The sequence below is a fragment of the Manis javanica genome, chromosome 9, assembly GCF_040802235.1.
Source record: "Manis javanica isolate MJ-LG chromosome 9, MJ_LKY, whole genome shotgun sequence".
NCBI classification, from domain to species: domain Eukaryota; kingdom Metazoa; phylum Chordata; class Mammalia; order Pholidota; family Manidae; genus Manis; species Manis javanica.
The window spans coordinates 44176039-44197472 of NC_133164.1; the positions used below are offsets into that span (position 1 = coordinate 44176039).

Sequence of the window (21434 nt, forward strand, 5' to 3'; positions counted from 1 at the left end):
CTCTAGCTACTTCCTGCTGGAAGGGGGCACAGACTCTGGAGTTAGCGAGGCCATTGCTGTAGAGTTGGGGAAGGGCAGGTATCCTGAGATGATTCATGATGTCATCTAGGTGGTTTCGTTATTCTTCGTGAGAAGGCCTGGATAGCCCTGGAGGAGTAACTGGTTGACAGTATGGTTAAAAATTTTCAAAATTTGATTTTGAATGAATTTTTGGAATAGGTTAATGAAGCAGGAAAGGAAAAGGTGAGGAAGAATAGTAAAGGTAATAGGGGCTAGGTGGGGCAGGAGCCAATTGAAGGGGTAAGGGAACGGATTGTTAGGGGAGTTTTGTAGGAGTTTGGAGGCTTGTTCATGGAGGTGTTTTGCACCATTCTGGACGAGACCGGATTTGTTGGTGTAGAAGCAGCATTATTCTTGGAGTAGGGCACACATGCCGCCTTATGCAGCTGTTAGGAGGTCCTGTTTGGGTTGTAGAGTAGATTACTGTAGGATTTGTAGTCTATGGAGTTGAAGATGTAAGTGGGCCCATTGGGATGGAAGAGAATCATGAAGAATGCATTTTTGAGCTCAAGGGTGGAGAAGTAAGTAGCAGAGTTGGGGATAGTGGATAATAAAGTATAGGGGTTAGGGACTACTGGATGGATTGGAATAACAGCTGCACTGATAATTCTTAAATCTTGAACTAGCCTATAAGAGCCATTAGGTTTTTTGATAGCCAGTATCAGGGTGTTGTAAGGGGAATTGGCTGGTCATAGTAGCCATTTGTATAAAAGTTCCTGGATAATCGGCTGCAGGCCCAGTAAACTATTGAGGGGCAGTGGGTACTGAGGTTGAGAGGGAAAAGAGGCAGGGTCTTTAAATCTGATAATTACTGGGGGGCAGGTGGCAATCGAAGGGGTGAGGGTATCCCAGACTACAGGGTTGACCAGATGGGGTGGCAGAGGAAAAGGAGAGGGAAGTGGGTTTGCAGCGGGTTGGAGGAGGAGTAAAAGTGAGATGAGTCGGGGTGAGGCGCGGTCCGGGAGCAAAAGTAATGGAAGCTCCAACCTGTGTAATAGGTCTCTTCGCTTAAGGGGGATGGGACACTGGGGAATCACCAAAAAGCAGTGAGAGAGGGCAGTACCTCTAAAGATGCAGTGAAGCATGGGAGTTTGTAAAAGTTGATAAGCTGTGCCCTCTACCCCTACTATAGAGGACTGTGAGAGGGAAGTAGGTCCCCAAAACTCCTTCAGGACTGAGTAGGTGGCCCTGGTGTCCTAAAGGAAAGAGATGTGCCTACTGCTACCACAATGGTTACCCTGGGCTCCTGTACAGTGATGGTGGTGGTCGGGTGGAGGAGTCCCAGGCCCCCTCAATCATCAGTTGCCAGACCCAGAAGGTCTATGTGTGGAGTGTTAGAGCTGGATGGCCTGGCACCTCGCAGTGTGCGAGGACAGTCAACAGCCCAGTGTCCCTCCTGATGGCACTTAGGGCATTGACTGGGGGGCATCTGGGGATTTGGGCAGGCTCTTTCTTGCCCAATGACCCTTTTGACCACATTTGAAGCATGGACCAGGAGGTCCTCCTGGCTGCTTCTCAGGAAGTGAGGATACCCAAGCACCAGTGGTTGGGGTAGGTTGAAAGGCCTTAGCCAACATTTGATATTTTTGTTTACGGGCCTTTTCCTCTCTTCCATTATATACTTTGAAGGCCACTGCTAGGACTTCTGCCTGAGGAGTTAAGGGTCCCTTCTCCAGACGTTTAAGTTTAGCCTTAATGTCGGGGAAACTCTGGGTGAAGAAGTAGGTCATTAATAATTGCCTCCCATCTGGGGTCTCAGGGTCTAGGTTTGTATATTGTAAAAGAGCTTTGGTGAGGTGGTCTGGGAACATAGAGGGATTCTCATTTTTATCCTGAATAACCTTTTGGAGTTTTTCATAGTTAATGGCTTTATTGTCTGACTTCCTGAGACCCGCCATGAGGCAGGTGACAAATTGATCTCAACTGGTGACTCCCCCTGCCGTATTATAGTCCCAGTTAGGGCCTCGGTCAGGAGCCGCCTCAGCACCAATTGGATGAGCTGGAGTAGTTTGGTGAACCTCATTGGCATGAGTTCTAGCCTGTTCCCAGACTCACCTACGCTCCTCGGGCAAAAGTGTGTTGGATAGGATCATGTGAATATCATGAAAGGTAAGATCATATGACTGAGTTAGGTACTGGAACTCTTTTATGTAAGTAGCTGGATTGGATGTGAAAGAGCCTAATCTTTTCTCAATTTGAGATAGGTCGGAGAGAGAGAAAGGGACATGGAAATGGATGACACCTTCTGTGCCATAGTGGGGCCAGGAGCTGGGTTTGACAGCGAGTGACTGGAGGGCTTGGTGTGGGACTGGGTGAGGGAAGGGGAACTGGTTGTGGAGGAGGAGGAGGTGCTGTGGCTCATGCAGTGGCACTAGGGGAGCTGGGAGGGTTGGGATTTTGATCTTGCAGAGAAGGAGGTTGGAGCGGGAGAGGAACTGGTGATTGAGGGGGAGCTGTACGGGTTTGAGATCAGTAGGGAGGAGGTTTATCAGCAGGGTCAAAGTCAGAGGATGTGGTGGGAGTTGGTGGATGGTGGGGTGAAGTTTTTTAGAACGAGGAGATGTTTAGGATTGCAAGGGAGACCAGGAATGGGCTTGGTTTGGAGATAGAAGAAAACATGGATAGATGGGATCTCTTTCCATTTGCCTGTGTGCTCACAGAAGTTGTATAAGTCGTGGAGAATTTTAGGATGTGAAGAGCCATTGGGAGTCCATTTAGACTGATTGTCCAAGGAATATTGTGGCCAGATCTCATTACAGTAGCGAATAAGCTTAAAAGGTTTGAGGTCTTGAGGGAGGTGGAAGGGCTTTAGATTATTGAGTAAGCACCCCAGTGGTGAATCTACAGGAATGGAGGGGCCAGATCCCATGGTGAGAATGAGACCATTTACAAGTCGCTGAGGTGTCCCAGAGCAATTGAACAGGTCGTGGAGAAGACCAGATAGGGGGTCATACCACCTCTAACCAAGCGGTCGAGGTGAAAATGCTGAGGAGGCTTGGTACCTGGTACCAGGAGTTTACGAGTAGATAAAGGGAGACCAGGCCTCAGTGAATGAGGACTCTCACCATGGGGAGGCAGGGAAGGGTCGACTCTGGGGATCAACTGTGACTCTGAAAGTCATGGTTGGGGTGCCCCTGTCCTGGAGAAGCCCTTGGGGGTGCTGGACACTCAATGGCCACTTCCCAGGTTCCAAAGGGACATTTAAGTCGATGATGAAAGGGAGACAAGTATCTTTACTTCCTCTGTAAAAGAAAGAAAAAAGTAGACAAACCTATGTTCAGTAATTAATGTTTCAGTATTTAATCTTACTTGAAAATGATTTAGATAGTTAGTGACCATCCATCATTTTATTTAACTTCGCAAAACCTTAAGGCTTCAGGTTACCAAAAAAGGTTTGGGAAAAATATTTTAGAAGTTCACCTAACAACTTTTAAAATGGCTTACATTTTTTTTAATTCACTTGTTCTCAATAATTATATTTAGATTAACCACATAAACCTCATATGACATTCTACAAAGTCAACCATCATCCTAAGTCATTTTTCTTACTTAAAAAATTTTAATAGGGATGTAGCTCCAGGCCAAAGGGAGTTTTGGCTCTGGGCAAGTTCACTCTGGATTTGTTGAGACTCAAAAATGACTGGATAAAATGAGAGTTCCTGTGACCAGGATTCTCACCTGGCCCTGGTTGACTAGCTCACTCTGCACTTATGGGCAATAAATGGCTGTTGACTCTATAAAAAAGAGCTCTGCCCAGTGCTGTGGGCGTGACATGGTGGCAGGGCTGCAAGGCTGCAGAAGAGCAGAGCAGAGGCTGGACTGGTGGCAGCGCTGAGGACAGAGGCCCAGAGGACGGCTGTGCAGACAGAGGGGCCCAGAGACAGAGACCGGCTTGCTGCATGCAGACTCGCTCTGAGTGAATTGGATTTTAGTGACTGACCTGCCACCTGGAAATAAAGTTGGGTATAACCCTTTCACCCCAAGAATGTTTTGCTGTCAATTTCTTTGGTCACATTGAATCCATAGCAAACTTGTCCAGGGCTGAAACCCATTGGCAAGACAATGACAATGGAACATTCTGGGGTAAAAGGGTTTATACCAAGCTTTCCTCTCACAGTGGCAGGTCAAGTGCTAGAGTGATATGTGCATCCAGCAGGCCTATCTCTGTCTTCTGCCTCTGCTCCAGGCTCTGCCTCTGCTCCAGGCTCTCTGCCAAGCACAGGGTGGAGCTCTTTATATAGCAACACAGGCAATAATAGCTTATTGCCAACAGGTGTATAAGCATTAGCCTGTCCAGTAAGCTAATTACATCATCAAGTAGATTAGGGTCAGGTGAGGATCCTGGCCATAGGAATTTCCATTTTCCATACAAGGGAAAACAATAACTTATTTGACTAATAAGCCCAACAGAATAAAGTTGCATATCTGCATTAATGAAGTTAGATGTCTGCATTTCAATGCTGATAAATCAGAAGGCACACCCCTTTTAATTAATACCAGAAGCTTTCAAATCAGCTTTTATTTACCAAAGATTATCTCGGATCACATGAACTTAAAAAGCACTTGGGTTAGTTTCTATTATATTTCTGAGAGTTTTAGTAACCCCTAATTCATGGAAGTGCTTAATTCTCTTCAAGCCAATTAGAGCTCTTTTACAAATAAATTTTGGTCATACCATCCCCAGGTTTAAAAAAAACACACATTTACAGCACATATACATAGACACACACAACATAGAGATGCAAACAGATTTATAAATTACATTTAAAGGTTTATCTATGAGTAAGTAGTTATAAAAAAGGTTGGATCCAAATTATGTTTCTGGCAGATGGAATAAACTTAGGGTTACCTATTGAGATGGCTAAAACTTTTTGTTGTTTGTGGAAAAGACACAACATTTTCCTTTCACCTAAGTTTTCAAGTAAACTCCCCATGACCACCACTTTTTTTTTTTTTATGATCAGAATTTCCTCCCTGAACTTGGTATTTTAAAGAGATGACGGGGGGTAAGAATTCCTGGAGGGATCAAGTAGAATGTTTATCTGAAAGGCACAAGGAAAGAACAATGCAAGTTCCTTTAAAAAGGACCTTTAAGGCCAAAATGTGTACAATACTTGCAAACCTTTCAAGATAAATAAGGAAGGTTTGGGGATTTATAAAAAGAATAGGTGGACTTTCAATTGTTTCGGGAGCCACTTAATGGTTTTATAAAGATTTGTTAGATAAGGACAGTTCCTTTTAATTCCTCAAGGAATTGGATTGCAACTTAAATGAAATCATAGGCTGAGTCACCCGTAAATCCTTTTACAAGGGCTTTAGAAGATATTTCTTTCCTTCCGGTATGTAGTTTTATTTTAGCTTGAGGGAGACCTTAAAAAAATCCCTATCAGACCCTGATTATCAGCTTCTGACCACAAAGCTACTTCACTTGTTGAAGAATTTGCATAGGAACTTTGAGGACACTTTTTCCCCCCATGTCCCAGTTGATTACAAATGAAACATCAACCCTTGGGCCACAGATTTAATGGCTGTGGTTCCTTAAGTGAAGGTTCCTATGACCAGGATTCTCACCTAGCCCTGGTCGGCTAGCTCATTACACACGTGTGGGAAATACGTTGCTATTGACTCTATATGAAGAGCTCTGCCCAGTGCTCTGGGCAACACGGTGGCACGGCTGCAGGAGAGCAGAGGCTGGAGTGGTGGCAGCTCTGAGGACAGAGACTGAGATGGCTGTGAGGGCAGAGACCAGCTTGCTGCATACAGACTCACTCTGAGTAGATGGAATTCTAGTGATTGACCTGCCACCCTGGAAACTGTGGGAATAAAGTTGAGTATAAACCCTTTCACCCCAAAAACATTCCATTTGTTATTCCTTGGTCTCATTGAATCCATAGCGAACTTGTCCAGGGCTGAAACCGATTGGCAGGACAATGGTGGACTCCTATGAGGGTGTGACAAAGGAAGGGCCTAGATATTTTTTAGGTGCCTGGTCTTGGAGCTGTCATAGCTGTAAGGTCAACAGCTCAGTGGACTTTTGTTTGTGGTCTTGTTCCAAGGTCTTTTCAAAGTGCTCAGCTATGGTCAAGAGTTCAGTCAGACCAGTTGCCTCCCATCCTGTTATCTGCCTTTTTTCAATCCACTAATCTCAGGAGATAATCTATTTATAAATGGGGCAGTTAGAGCAGGTTGGGTGACCTCATTTATTGTATGGAACCTGGAATGCCATAGGAAGAGAGCTTCAGATGGGCTTTAAAGTCTGCCACAGATTCATCTTTATTTTGTGTGCATGTTTGAATACAGGGGAAAATTCAGGGAGGGAAGACTCTAGCAATGGCTTTTAAAAGACCAGTAGCCATTTTGTAAGCTTTTTGTGGTCAGTGGGTGACTGTGGTGAAGGTTGAGGATCTCAGGAACACTACCCTGCTTCCTGCCTCCATCTCTGGGCTTCACCAATTCCTGTCAGTATGTGTACAAGCTGATAAAGATCTGGCAGCCTGGGACCATAGGTCCAGATAATAACTCTAAATTCTTCAGAAAACTTTTGGGGATCCTCCCTGGGTTTAGAAAATTTTTGACCTATGGCCCTTACTTTGATCTTTGACCAAGGAATAAAAGATATCTTTTAAAATAAAACCACATGAAGTTGCAGGAGATCCTCCTCAGGTAACTGTTTAATACTTTCTTCAGAGTGAAAAGCGGTTCAGATAGAGGATTAGTAGAATAGACTACTCAGGTAAAGCAGCACAAAAGGGAGCAGAAGGAGTCACATTGGTTTTACTGTCTTCTGTTTTAGAAAACACTTGTGTCTTTAATTTTTTCATTAGCTTTTTCAACAAATTTTTTAATGAAACAATATTGGGAGCTTGAAGCCTTTTAGAAGCTTCTGCATACCAACTATAATAGTTATTCCAGTCTATGCAGAAACCCTTACTTTTAAATGTACCTCTTAAATGAATGATCTTATTTAATTGGAGCATTCCTCATAATGATTATAATTATTATAATTCTAGGTTGCCTTTGATAAGATTTTGCCATTTTCATAGATATTTATAGATTCTGGAACCACATAGGAATACATAGGTGTGCCGGAAAGTGATGGACTCAACTCTTTGGAATTTAAGGATCCCATTTTACTATTATTTATTTTATTTTTATTTTTTTAGCTAAGACTTAGGGTCTCCAAGAGCCAACTAATATCTAAAAAGGATGTGCCACTGGATTGAGGATTGTGTGGTGTTTGCACACCACAATGTATACTTTGTTACACGGAAATTTTCTTGAGGTTGGCAGGTGCCCTACAGTCCATCTAACCTGTTTCATGACCCATTCACCCTAACATGGAAGTCTCTGGGTTAGGAGGTAAGCACTCTAACAATTTTTAAATGCTTAACCCAAGCCCACCAAATTTGAACCAGCTTCCAAGATTCCCTTAGCAATAGCCTTTATCTACACCTACAAGACAAATATGTGTACCTTAATATTCCAGCAGTAACCAAGAGATGCTATTGTTGCCAGGTCAAGAAAAGACCCTGTGCACACAACCACTGATTCCCACCATGGAACCCTGGATTGGAGAAAGAAATGAACCGGCAGATGTCAGCAAATGGGGACGGTGGACTGAGGTTTTCACACAAAGGGGGGACCTAGAATTGCTACTAACAACTTCCATGTGGATCTTGGGACAGAATCAAAGGCTAATGTTTTCCACCAGTGAAACGAGGTTGGGGCCTGAAATACCAACAAGCCCCCAGGGAAATGACTGGAAAGCCAATTAGATTGGGATCTCAATTATCAAATGACAGGAGCTCAGAATCAAGAGAAATTTACTCTCAGCCCTCAGAAGTGGCAAGAAAGAGAACTTATAAAGTTCACAGATCCCACACCTGGGGAAGTCATCAGAAGTTCACTTCAGATCCCATCACTGCTACCAAATCTATTAAAAAAAATTCAACTGAGTAAATTTGAAGATCAAATTGACTTTATTCAACAAGTCATGAATCAGGCAGCATCCCATCTAGCAAATGGAAAAGAGCTCCAAGGAGCTGTGTGAAATGGAAGGATTTATAAGCAGAAAGTGGCAGGGGTCGGGGAAGGCAATGAAAGAGTGTATTGTTTCAGACAAAATCACCTACCTTTGGGGGACAGAAAGGGTCTGTCAGGTGGATCACCTCACTAGTGCTGATCAGGTGACTCCAGATTGGCTGAAGGTTACATTCTCAGGAGAGGCTGAAACTTACCTGTTAGGTATTATGTCTTCACTTCCTAAGGTGGAGCTCAGCACAGGTGACTCCATTTGGGGCCTGTTGTTTGTTTCTTTGACAAATGTGTAGTATCTCCTCTATTCAGAGATATCTTTTATTTATCATCCTCTGCTTTGTGTGTTTTGTTTGCATTGGGGGGAGTAATTGTTTTATTGTTTTTGTTTTTATGTAATTGGTTTCGGTAAGAATTTCCTGGCATTCCTAAAAGATTTGAACTGTATACAAAATGTACTTTTTTCTCATTTTATCATTTTTATACATTTTCAATACAAAAGGTAAAATGAACAGCAAAATGAAACCAAGGGAAGACAATTATTTATAGCATCAGTAAATCAAGAGTAAGGAAAACCACAGGGATATGGGCTGCTGGCGGCCAGCACTAACTTCAGTTATTGCATAGATTAAAAACATATATTTGTCACACACTTTACTATCATGTAGACCCAGTAGTGCTTTAAAAATTATATTTATGGGTCACTTTTTTTCTCTCTCTGAAGTAAAGCCATTGCTGGGGTGAAACAAACAGCTACTTAGTAGGTCACAGTTATAGTTAAGAGCAAAGGGTAAAGAATTGTAAGGAAAGACCAAATTTCAAGAAGAAATTGACTGAATAGGTGCAGTCAATTTAGGACACCAGAGTTCTGTACTCTTCCTCCTGTCAAAACTGCCACAGGTTCACCATTGACCACAAAAGGCAGGAGCTCAATTTTATATTTCATCTGAGAGTTGGCACTTCTAAGAAGCCAGTGCCCGTTACAACCACAGTGTGATTGGGGGATCAATACTGACTTAAAACGAATAATGCCTCTTCCTAAACCATAACTGATATTTCCTGCAGCAGAGAGGGTTTTCCCTGAGGGCTGTCGTCAGCCAGGGCTTTCGCACCCCTGCCTTCTTAGCTCAAGAAGCATAACCACTGTTGCTGAAATATGTCTTCCTTTGGATACTAAGTTGCATAGATTTATATTTACCTTTTCTCAGCAACTTTCTTAGTTTCCTGTGTCTTTTGTGTTACCCAGGAAACAATGGAAATGTTAGCTCTGGATGGTAGGGGTTTATTTAGAGGTTTTCTTCTTTTAGCTTTCTTTGTCATCCAAATCTATAGTCTGCCAAAGGTCATGTGGGATCTAACCCTAGATGTAGGTTAAGGCTTTTATTCTTATTTTTAAGTTCAGTGGGTTCATTTAGGAGCCATTCGATTTTCAATAATTTCCAGCTTTTCATTTAAGGTTCAGAAAAAAAAGCTGTGGTGGGACTCCAAAATCTATTCTTATAGTAAGAATCATATAAGGAATTAAATTGAAATAAGTGAGTTTTCCTATCTTAAAGGGAAACAGTATGCTCTGTTTCCATAGAAACGTAAACACAAGATATGTGGACTATTTCCTTAAAGGGGGAAAAAAAGTTTTAGATTCAATTCATAAAATAATAGCACAAGCTTATTGTCTCTGTTTGGAGAGGCAATCATTCACTTTGCCTTAATATTAGTTTCCATTTAAAAATGTGTATTAGTAAGGATTTGAGTTGACAGCAATAGAAATTACTTATTTTTCTTGATACTCCAGCCTTATCTTTCACTGAAAGAGTCCACGTGTCCAAGTATGTCATCTTGTGATTTGGAACTAATTTCATATGAAAAGGATATGAGTTTACCAGCTTCAAATTACAATTTATTTCATGCCTCTGAGAACATGTACAGAATTCTTTCCAACTTACAGAGTTGTGGCCTCCCCTGATGTTTCAGGTGAACCATTTAGAAACTAAATGCATGTTTTTGTGTGGAATTTGGGTCTACAGTTCAGCCCACATGTAGCCACCAATAGCAGACTTTTAAGGTAATAGTAATGGCAAAAGACACCAGTCCTTGAACCAACATTATGATAAAATTTCTATATAAAAGTGAACTTCCTGTTTAGGAGCTCCCTCTACGTGTAGACATTTTCTCTAATGTAAGTGGGACAGGAAACACCTCCAACCCAACTTCATTTATCAGCTTTACAATTTAAGATGTGACTCCCTCAGTTCCACAGTTCAGGTCTCCCATGGCTTGCAGACAAATCAAAAAGAAAGCAGCTGAGGACCCAGATAGGGGCTGTTGGTATGCGGAAGAGATAGAGGTGAGGTCTGAACTATTATCTAGGAATTTCTAGCAGAGCTATAAGCTCTTTCTCTAAGTCTTTATGCACTTTTTTTTTTTTAATTCCTTCAGTGGTCTCAGGAATGGCCTCTTTCCTTTTTATATCATGTCTGTTCCTTCTCATGAAAAAATTCTCCACCTGGAACCACAGAAGAGTTAAATGCCAATTTGGTTTTACTTTGGTCATTTTGTCCCTAAACTATGCCCACAGCTATTTGGAGTTTTCTCAAAAAGGATAGAAATATTCTTGCCTGCATCGGCCCGCCCATTGTCATCCACCTAAACCTCCAAAGACGTTCAAAGAGCAAATAGTGAAAGAAAAACCCAGGCTCTGCTGGGCATTTCATCTTTGGATCTGGTATAGGTTGAGTAAAGAACTAAAATATCCAACTGGACATACAATCTGTGTTGTCAGCAACACTCAGTTTATTAGGGACCTTGGCAGGAGCTGTTTCAGAAGAATAAAGGGTCAAAAGCATGATCGGAGTGGGTTCAAGAGAAAAATGCGAAGAGAGGAATTGAGACAGCAAGAATGGACGATTCTTTTGACATGGTTTGCTATAAAGGAAGTCAACAGTTGAGGTGGTAAATGGAGCAGGGTGGGGAGTCAAATAGATTTCTTTTTTCTCTAAAGATTGGGGTTATTACAGCATAACTTCTATGCAGAGGGGAGTGATCACATGAAGAAGGGAACCTTAACAATACAGTAGAGAGAGGCTAATGGGAGCTGGCTCTGATTGCATGTACAAATGAGGTAAGTGAGAGTGAAGGAGAACATGCTGGACCTTTAACAGGAGAGAAGGTATAAAACAGTTGTCTAGGAAAAGACAAGAGTGAATGGACTAGGGAAGTGCAGTGGGATTAAGGTCATAGTGGAAGTTCACAGTCATGAATTCAAGTGAGACCTGGAAAGAAAAGGAGTACATTGTGACCTTGACCGTAATGTGCTCAGGTAGTTTAGGTAGGTACACTGTCTGCCTTACCAAGGTGGGAAAATTAAATGTGTCAGATGGCATTTTGAAGTATAAGGATATGGTTATTATGAAACTTAGCACTTTTCCTTGGCAAGATGCTTTTCAAATTTAAGTCAGCCTTGGTGTCTCTACAGACAGCATTTGGCTTCTGCCACTGATTTACTCAGTAACTAGTCTAAGCAGATGACTTAACCTCTTTTGCTTTTACTTCTCAATCTATAAAACAAGGGTAGTGATGTTTAAAGTGCAACAAATGCTTTATAAATAAAGGTGCTATATAAATGCAAGCTATTAATAAAATGGTATTTTAGTGTGGTCCCCAGAAAGTCAGAAAGGTAAGAGCATCTGGACAAGCCCCCATGGCAGATGCCTCCCTTAGAAAGCTTTGTAAGGGGGAGGGAAAGCGAGTGTCTGAAAGAGCAGTTGCCTACCCTGTTTCCCTTAGTCTCACAACTACTCTATGTGGTTGTTTATTAAAACGTGAGATTCAGAGAAGTCAAGTAACCTGACAAAGCCAAGTGGGGAAGCTTGAGTTTCAACAAGAATTTACTTTAAAATCTCATGTTCTTTTTCACTTTGCCACGTGTGGAATTAGGTTTGATAGCCAGAGAAGGTACAGAATACTTTATGTATATTATAGACTCATTAGTTCAGCCAATTTAATCTCATCTCCACCATCAAAAATGTAACTCGATTGCCCAGGAGCAGCATAGCCACTGGTTTTCTGGGGACATCAGCACAATGGAGTCATTGACAGGAAAAGACAGGAACATCTGGGGAAGGGAGCAGTAGGCAGACTAAAAATCTGCACTTAGGTACAAATGCAGTTTTCAAACACTCTTTGGGGCAGAAGGGTGGATATTGAAACTTAATTGTGTGGTCATGGGAACTGTAGGAATACCATATGCATGGTGCTCTGCATGGTAATCATAATATGTACATTGTAAACTACACAGTACAAACAGCTCAAAGAGAAAATTACTGCTCTGTTAGAGTTTTATTCTTGAGCAACAGTTGCCCACCTGATAGAAAAGGTGATAAGAAAAGTGTATGTATTTTCTTTCAACAGCTGAAAGGTGATCATACTTCTAAAAATGTGTTGAGATTGTCCACAAAAGTGTGTAAAATACTCATCCATCACTGGAAGCCCCTGGTCAGAAAATGGCAGTGCAGTAAATATCTTCAGCAGCCACCTTTTAATGTACAGGCTGTTTTCGGTTGGAATTTTCAGCACTCACATAAAACACACTGTCATGAGTGACTGCTTGTGCTCCAAAGTCATTACTATTGGGATAATGGAACATCTCTCAGTGAATAACCAAAAAACTTTAAATGTCATGTCAAGTTTGTTGAAGCCATTTTCAAGCCCTGTTCAAGGTTACATGAATATTGAGGGTGTCTATTTTTCAAAAGTTTGAGATATCTGAGAGACATCACTCATAAAGTTGTGCAATGTGAAAGTCACAGTTAATTAAAAGAAAATCTAATGGTCTTTGGGAAAGTCAATCAGCCACAGCCATTTGGTCATTAGCTATTGTAACTCTCCTCACAGCCTTGATAGGTTAGGATCACTGTCACTTACCAATAAAAGAACATATATGTATATATGTATACATTACCTGTATATTATACATGTGGCATGTGTACATGTTTAACAAATCATGACATGATTTGCTAGAAAGTTTTAACAATTTTCTTGCCAAATTCAGTATTTCATTTAAGGGAAATCATTGTTTAAATTCCTATTAGAAACTTTCTTCCTTGGTTTTGTTCTAAAAGGAAATTAACCTCATTGTTCAAACTAATCGTTATCTTGGATCAAAGAGTATGGAAATAACTTCTTTATCCAATGCATATTTATTGAGCACCTAACTTTGCTCCACAGTCATTCAGGCACTGATAGTACAGCCATATTTAAAACAAGGTCCCCAATGTCTTGGAGCTAACATTCCAATAAAAAGACAGACAACGAAGAAGTAAACAAGCATATGATGTATCCAGGGTTCTGAATTCTATGAAGGGTATGGAGCTACAGTGATGAAAGAATGCATGCTAGTTTAGATGAATGGTAGAGAAGGCCTCTCTATCTACTTAGCATTTGAGCAAACACTGGAATGAAATAAAGGATACCAAATCTTGATAATAATTGAGTGATGAGCATTTCAGGCATAAAGGAGGAAGAAATAAGCATCAGTGCTAATGAAATGATTGTCTGTTTATGTCTTGGCATATTCCTAACCTCTGTGTGTTTAAGTCTACCTTTCTCTGTTGAATAGTCTAAGAGGACTGGTTTATTGAGAATAATTAAATTTATGGTTCATAATATGCACAGTCCTTATCACAGTGATGTTTTATGTTTCTTTCTTTCATACTACAGAGAATCAGAAAGTGCAGCTGACAGAAGGGTCACGTTTGCACCACAATATCAATTGCAACTCAACAAGGACTTCAGTCACCAAGGAACTTAATTATAATCTAGACACTCGTACAACTACAGAGAGGATCAAGGCAGTTGAGAAGAAGGAAGTCTGTAAAGGAGAGAGCAACAGAAAAAAGGAAATGGAACTTCTCCGCTCTGTTTCTAAAACTGAATCCATTCCTGAAGTTGAAGCCCTGCTGGCAAGATTACGATCTTTATAAATTAAACTGGTAAAAAATGATTACGCCAAATATAAAGCCATGCTTTAAGCTCTACCACTTGAAAAATAATTGCTTTTTACATAAGAAACTTTTTATGTAGTTTTAAGTTAAGATATGTATTACAAAAATAAAGCTAAATACATGACTGCAATGCTTTTTCTATGCACTTAAGGTTTTGGCTTAATTCAAGACTGTAATGGGCTTTAATGCTTTTTTTGTTATCTGGTATTAGTGTGTTCTATATTTGGTGGTTGGATTATACACATTGCTTTAGAGAACAGGTAGGTAGCCATGTATTCTTAAGAAAATACCATCTTTCTAAGTTACAATATATAATTTTTACTTTACTATTTCAACATTAGTGAACATCAAATCATCAACCTCATGTCTTGCTACATAGCCATGTATATCCATGTATGTTATTAGATAGGGCCCAGGTTTCTCCTTAAATGGGATCTACATGCTATCAACATAGCCTTGAAAGCATAAAACTGAATCTAACTGAGCTGTGAGGAAATGATTAGTAAGCTCATTATCATCATTTTTGAATTCATGTTAATTTAGACCCTTTAGGAAACTATAAGGCAATTGAACCCTGTTCCAAAAATTATGTAATAAGAATGTGTGCACTCTCCTTGCAAAATGCACGTGCTTCTGTATAAAGTAGATGTATGCTCTGTTACAGTTCTGCTGCATTTCTTACCTGAGAGCACTTATTCCTCTGGTGACTGTGACTTGGGCTAGAATTGCCATTTTGAAACTTACCATGTAACAGATTTTTCTTTAAATTAATTTTATGAACAAACTTGAAACTGCAGTTTCTTTGATCTGACAATCAAAAACTTTAACGAAGATCTGAAGTGTTCAGAGAAAGTTTTCCTTTGCAAATATTGCAGTTTTACCTCATTTGTGGCATCAAATGGACTCTTAATTTTTATCAAAGAAAATAAACTTGTGATTTGCACTAAATGAAAAAAAATCGTTTTCATAGTTACCATATTCTGTGGTAAGCTGGAAATAGACTGTGTTGTGCAGTCTACCTAAGCATCTATTTTGCTTTATCACTGGCAATAAGTAAGTGACTGCTCTTTTACCTTCAGTTAAAAAGCAGTTATGTGGCACCAGTCTGGCGAGGTCCACTGCTTTTTATTTCCTTGTTTAAGTTGCCACCTCCTTTCAGCTCCAAGTTAATAAAGTTAATTAATTATAACTATGAACCAGGCCCTGTTTATAGACATTGGGGAACAGAGTGTTATCCATAGCCAATGTGGGAATAAATTGCTCTTGTACGTAATGCTGAAATGTGCATTTTGCCCACTAGTTGCAACTTCCATTTTCCTGAAAACAGATCTTAAAAATCAAGAAAGGTGAGGGATATTTAAGCAGGCAAGAACTCTAACAGCAAATGAAGAATTTAAATGGAAGAATTCTACGTGTTCTTAACATGATTTTACAAGGACTTTGGCTTTTCAGAAACAAAACTGAAATTCAGCCAGATAGTTTGGACATACTAGGTAGGAGGTGTGCACTCTGGAAACAGGGTCGGAGAGCTGCCACAGGGGAGAAGCAACCTGGCGAGTGAAGAGAAGTGAAAATGACACAGACCCCCAGGGGCAGAGAAAGACAGGCAACTACTGAAACTGAGCCATTAGCCCCCAGAGCATCTGCCTGCAGGAGCTGAAGGACAGTCTTCTACCAGGAGGCCCAGGAACCAATGGCTGGCCTCCTGCAGGTCAGGGGCCTGCCCTTCCCCTCCCTCCCTTCCCTTACTGACACGCGCCTGCTCTAAGCAGGCCTGAACAGAGGAAAACACAAAACAATGAGTTGACAGAGGAAGGAGCCAACCGAAAAGCAGATAATTTTCTGTTACAGGTGTTTCCATGATACAAGCCCCTCCCTTCAACAGTGGACAGGGGCTATAATTCCACTTTACAATTCCCAACAGTCCTGTAACCAACTGTAGATGAAAACTAGAGCAATGACTTTTAAGTTGAGGGCAAACACCAAGGAAAAATTCCACGTTTCTTTGCAGTTTTTTCATTCGAATTAGTGGATAGAAGGCCAACTCGAAACCATCTGACACAGCTCAGTGCCCTTGATGAGGATGTTCCATCTAGGCTAGTGACAAACCCCAAATAGAACCTCCTCCCCTTTCTCTCACATCAGTGTAGAGAATTTGGCAAGAACACACCAATAACTAAGTGATTGCTGAATTGTCCAAAAGCAAAGAGTTGCCACTAACAAGTAATTTAAAAATAAGGGAAGCAATCTAATTATACAGGAACCCTCCTTTATCCATCGGGATGCATTCGAAGACCCCCAGTGGATGCCTGAAACCACAGATGGTACTGAACCCTATATATGTTTTTCCTATACATACGTATCTATAATAAAGTTTAATTTGTGAGTTAGGCACAGTAAGAGATTAACAACAATAATAAAAAGAACAATTATAACAATTTACTATAATAAAAGTAACATGAATGTGGTCTGTCTCAAGACATTATTATGCTGTACTCACCCTTCTTGTGATGGTGTAAGATGATAACATGCTGATGTGATATAACAAAGTGAGGTGAGTGACATATAGTTAGGCTGCTATGGACCTTCTGATCATATTTCAGAGCAAGGATTGTCTGCTTCTTGACTGCGGTTTACCACAAATAACTGAAACCACAGAAAGTAAAACTTTAGATGAAGGGGACTATTGTATATACATGTACATACGTTATTAACATGACTATTTAAATAATATGTCAAAACACCTATGATTATGAGGGAGTGGACATTTCAATAACTCATATCAAAATTTTCTAGCAAATCTAAAAAAATGCAGTTATTTATACAAAGGTGTTCCAAAGCTTTGTTGTCATACTATTCATTCAAAAACAAGAGTTATAAATGACTTTGAAATGTTAGTTTAGCCACAAATTAGTTCCTGTGTTCTTATTTTAAAATATAATGCAGTGTAGATCTGAGTTTACTAGCTAGAAACTGAATTGTTAAGGCTACAACACATATCTCTGCTGTATTTCATTCTTATTAAACTCTCTTTCATGGTCAAGCACAAGGCGAAAGGGGGCACATTTGATGTGATTCCTTCTGTGGCAATCTTTTTGTACAGACTGGGTAACTTTTGGAAAGAAATAGGGCTCATTATATAAACTGCTAATTTGAAAATCAAAGTGGCATTCATATTCGTTTATTTATATCATGAAAAATTTCAGATCTAGGAATTGAAACTGGCAGTGACCCAGTACTCAGTTTTGTCTGGTGCATTGTTAAAAGGTAGCTGTTACCTGCCCTTGCCAGGCATGAGTGTTCTTAAAATATATCCTAGGGCCAAATTGTTAAACCATTTTGTTCTAATAGCTATTGTTCAGCAAAACACATGGAGTTGCCAAAGAACCACAGAGACTGGATGGCATTTCAAAATTGAATCCAAATCTTCCCATAAAATGAAAATAAGGGAACATAAAACCATGAAATTCATTATTGCTAAACATCCCTTTGTTTTTTAAGATGGGCATAAGAAAGACATGGGTTCAAAATGGTGGAGTAGAAAGAGCCTGAGTCCACCTCCTCACACCTACACACAGAGCAGCTCATCTTAAGGAAAGACTGAGGCCTGAGTGAACACTTGCACAATGAGGGATAAAAAGAACACATAAAAAATAGCAGGAGAGACAGTAACAGTAACAGGGAGCCCCACCCTCAATGCAGACCTGCAGTTTAGGAAAGGATGTCACTCAGGGATCAGAACACTTGTTTGCCTGCCTTGGGGCACAAGAAAAAGCCATGGTTTAAAAGGCAACCACACTATAAGTGAAGGATTTTCAGAACTAAAGCACCCTCTAAATGATAGCAAACTATTAGAACTCTCTGTGGAACCAGAGGTGTTGGTGAGGACCATTGTTTATGTTCCCTTTGCACATTGGTAATACAGACAAGCACAGTCAGGGCACACACAGCAGTTACAGATTTAACCAAGTTGGTTTCCTGGGCCCACCTGTGACTAAACACCCTCCCCACAAAGGTCCAATTGCCCCATAATGGCCCCCACCCCGGAGAACTCTGGACTGCACCCCTCTACCCCTGGCCACAAGTGTGGCACCAGCTGGCAGACCCACAGACCATACCTTTCTCTGCTCTTGCCTGTCCCGTTAGAGCATCCCTGACTGGTATGCACCTGTAACACCTCCAGGTCATTCCCCTCCACCCTTGGTCACCCTGCAAGCATGTGCCTAACCCACTGTCACCCTGGAGTCCCCCCAGACCATGCCTCACTGACACTGGCTGCTCTGCCAAATAGCCCCAGTTGGCACCCATTAAGGAGACTTCTGGACTTTACCCTAGAAGCCCAAGCACTGGGACACCCCAGCCCACACCCACCTGGCCTCCAGCCAGCCAGCCAAAACCACAGGTACATGGAGTCTACCTTAGGGATGTTCCTACATTAGAACACACCTTCAAGACTAGGAGAGAGAGCCCTTTCACCAAATCTATAGAAATATACACAGAAAGTTAAACAAAATGAGAGAAATATGCTTGAAACAATAAGATGAAACTTCAGAAAAAGAACTAAATGAAACAGTTAATCTGCCAAATAAAGAGTTCAGATAATGGTTATTGAACTTGTGGCAATCTTGGAGAAGATTGTATTGTAGAGTTTTTTTCCTTGGTTGTTGGACTTGGGAGAAGAATGGATGAACTCAAGACTTCAACTAAGAGATACAAAATATAAAAGAGAAACAATCATGAAGAATGCAATAAGTGAAATGAAAAATACACTAGAGAGAATCATCACTAGATTAGAGGAGGCAGAAGAACAGATTGGTGATTTGGAAAACAGAGTAATGCGAAGCACTCAAGGTGAACAGTAGAAAGAAAAAAATAGAAAGGGATAGGTGAAGGGACTCTCAAACAACATCAAACATCCTAATATTTGAATTATAGGAGTACCAGAAGGAGAAGAGAGAGGAATAGAAAATTACTTGAAGAAATAATAGCTGAAAATGTCCCTAACCTGCAGGAGGGAACAGACATCCAGGTCTAGAAATCACAGAGAATCCCAAACAAGAACTGAAGGAGATCTACACCAAGACACATAATATGATCAAAGATCAAAGACAAAGAAACTCAAAAAAGGCAACAAGTTAACTACCAGGCAAACCCCATAAGGCTATCAGCTTATTTTTCAGCAGAAACTTGACAAGTCAGAGGGAGTAACATGATACATTAAAAAGGATATGCTGAAAGGAAAAAAAAAAACCTACAACCAAGAATGCACTACCCAGCAAGACTATCAGTGAATACTGAAGGAGAGAAAAAGATTTCCAGATAAACATGAGTTAAAGGGAGTTCACCACCACTAAACCAGACATAAAAAATGTTAAGGGGAGTTCTTTAAGAGGGAAGGAAAAGGCCATAACTGGAAGTAAGAAAATTATGAAAAGAAAAAATTTCACTGATAAAAGCAAACATATAGTAAAGGTAGTACAGTCACTTAAGAGCTACTATGATGGTTAAAGACAAGAGTACTAAAATCAATTACTTTAAAAAATAGTTAAGGGAATCACTAAATTAAAAGGTGTAAAAGAAGACATCATAAACAAGAAGAACAGGGAATTAGTTTAAAAATGTAGCGCTATTAGAATGCACTCAAAATTAAGTGACCATCAACAGATTGCTACATATGTAAGCTGTCACATATAAACCCCATAGTAACCACAAAGTAAAATCTATAATGGATACACAAAAAAAAAGAGAAGGGAATCCAGCCATGACACTAAAGAAAGTCATCACACATGAGGGAAGACACAAAGAAGAAAGGATTAAAGAATAACCAAAAAAATTTTTTAACAAAGTGGCAATAAGTACATACATATCCAATAATTATTTTAAATGTAAATGGCCTAAATGCTCATCTTAATGTCATCTCAGTAGATGCTGAAGAATTTGATAAAATTTATCCAAAACTCTCAACTATCTGGGTATAGAAGGCACACACCTCAACATAATGAAGACTATGTATGACAAGCCTACAGCTAACATACTCAACAGCAAAAACCTAAAAGCTTTTGAGGAGCCAAGTTGACATCATGAGTAGGGCAGTGGAAATCTCCTCCCAAAACCATATATATATTTTTAAAATACAACAAATACAACTATTCCTAAAAGAGAGACCAGTGGATACAGTACAACAGCCAGGCTACATCTACATCTGCAAGAACTCAGCATCTCATGAAGGGGGTAAGATACAAGCTGCAACCTGGCAGGACCTGAGCACTCCCCCCACCCCAGCCCAGTGGCAGGAGGAAGAATCAGAGCAGGGGGGGAGTGAAAGCCTGGGACTGCTAAACAACCAGCTCTACTAATCCACACTGGGAGTGCAGACACACACTGCATGGTGTGCTGGATATTAAAGAAATGGAAAAGCAAAATCTGCAAGTGGGTCCCCGCAACTGGCTTCTGTGGGACAAAAGAAAAGCAAGTGCTTTTTGAAAGTCTTAAAGGGACAGGGGCCTAACAGCTGGACAGAAGCGTCTGGGCACACTAAGTCCAGTAGGCTCGGAATCCTGAGGAATGTCAGGTGCCCCAACCCCCTGGGTGGCAATGCAGCCCTGAAGCCCCTCAGCAAAAAGCAGCCTGCCAGTTGTTCCCCCGGCCAGTGCAGCCCCCGACACAGTGGCCCAGAAGCCAGAAAGCGGCCGTGCATGCCCGTGGAAGGGAGCGACCATGCGTGCCCCTTGGCAGCAGCGAAGCAGCCCAGGAATGGCCGCACCCCCAGAAGCTACCCAGAATCTCCTCCCGGTGAGCAGTTGCCTGGGCCAGACCTAAAGGGTGCTGCCGACGTGCAGCTCCCTGGCGCGGGCAGAAGAAAATGCGGCAAGGCACAAAGGGGTGCTGCTCTCGCGGGAGAGCACACCTGGCACACCTGTCACTCCCCGTAGGGCTCTCAGCTACCCTGACGGTGACCACACACACAGCAGCTTAGGGGATTAATCTGGAGGCTACTCCAGGAGTGCGGGTAACTGACACAGGCAGTGGAGAAGGGCAAGGTGACCAGCACACAGGAAAGGACTTTGTTCTCCCAACTGACTCATGTGCTACCTGCCTACAGCTACCTCTTTTGCCACGAAAAGGAAGAAGAATTTGGTCCAGTCCTGAATACCCAGACAACCCCTAGAGAGGGCCTGGGGAGATAGATTTAACCAATTAACCTGAAAAAGAATTCAAAATAAAGGTCATAGCCATGCTGATGGACCTGCAGAGCAATATACAAGAGTTAAAAGAGCAAGTAGGGAGGGATAATACAGAAATAAAACAATCTCTGCAAGGACTTAATAGCTGACTGGATGA

The 21434-nt window shown here is 41.1% G+C and overlaps 1 protein-coding gene across 5 annotated transcripts in view; it reads left to right on the forward strand.

Moving 5' to 3' along the window:
* The window catches only part of DIAPH3 (diaphanous related formin 3), a 573382-nt gene extending 556151 nt beyond the window's left edge, over nucleotides 1-17231 (forward strand). For all 5 annotated transcript variants that reach the window (XM_037022985.2, XM_073212547.1, XM_037022986.2 and 2 more), the window contains one exon: nucleotides 13810-17231. In XM_037022985.2, the coding sequence (XP_036878880.2) occupies nucleotides 13810-14072 (263 nt within the window). In that variant the 3' untranslated portion in view covers nucleotides 14073-17231. The remainder of the gene's footprint in view (nucleotides 1-13809) is intronic.
* Nucleotides 17232-21434: the final 4203 nt, after the last annotated feature.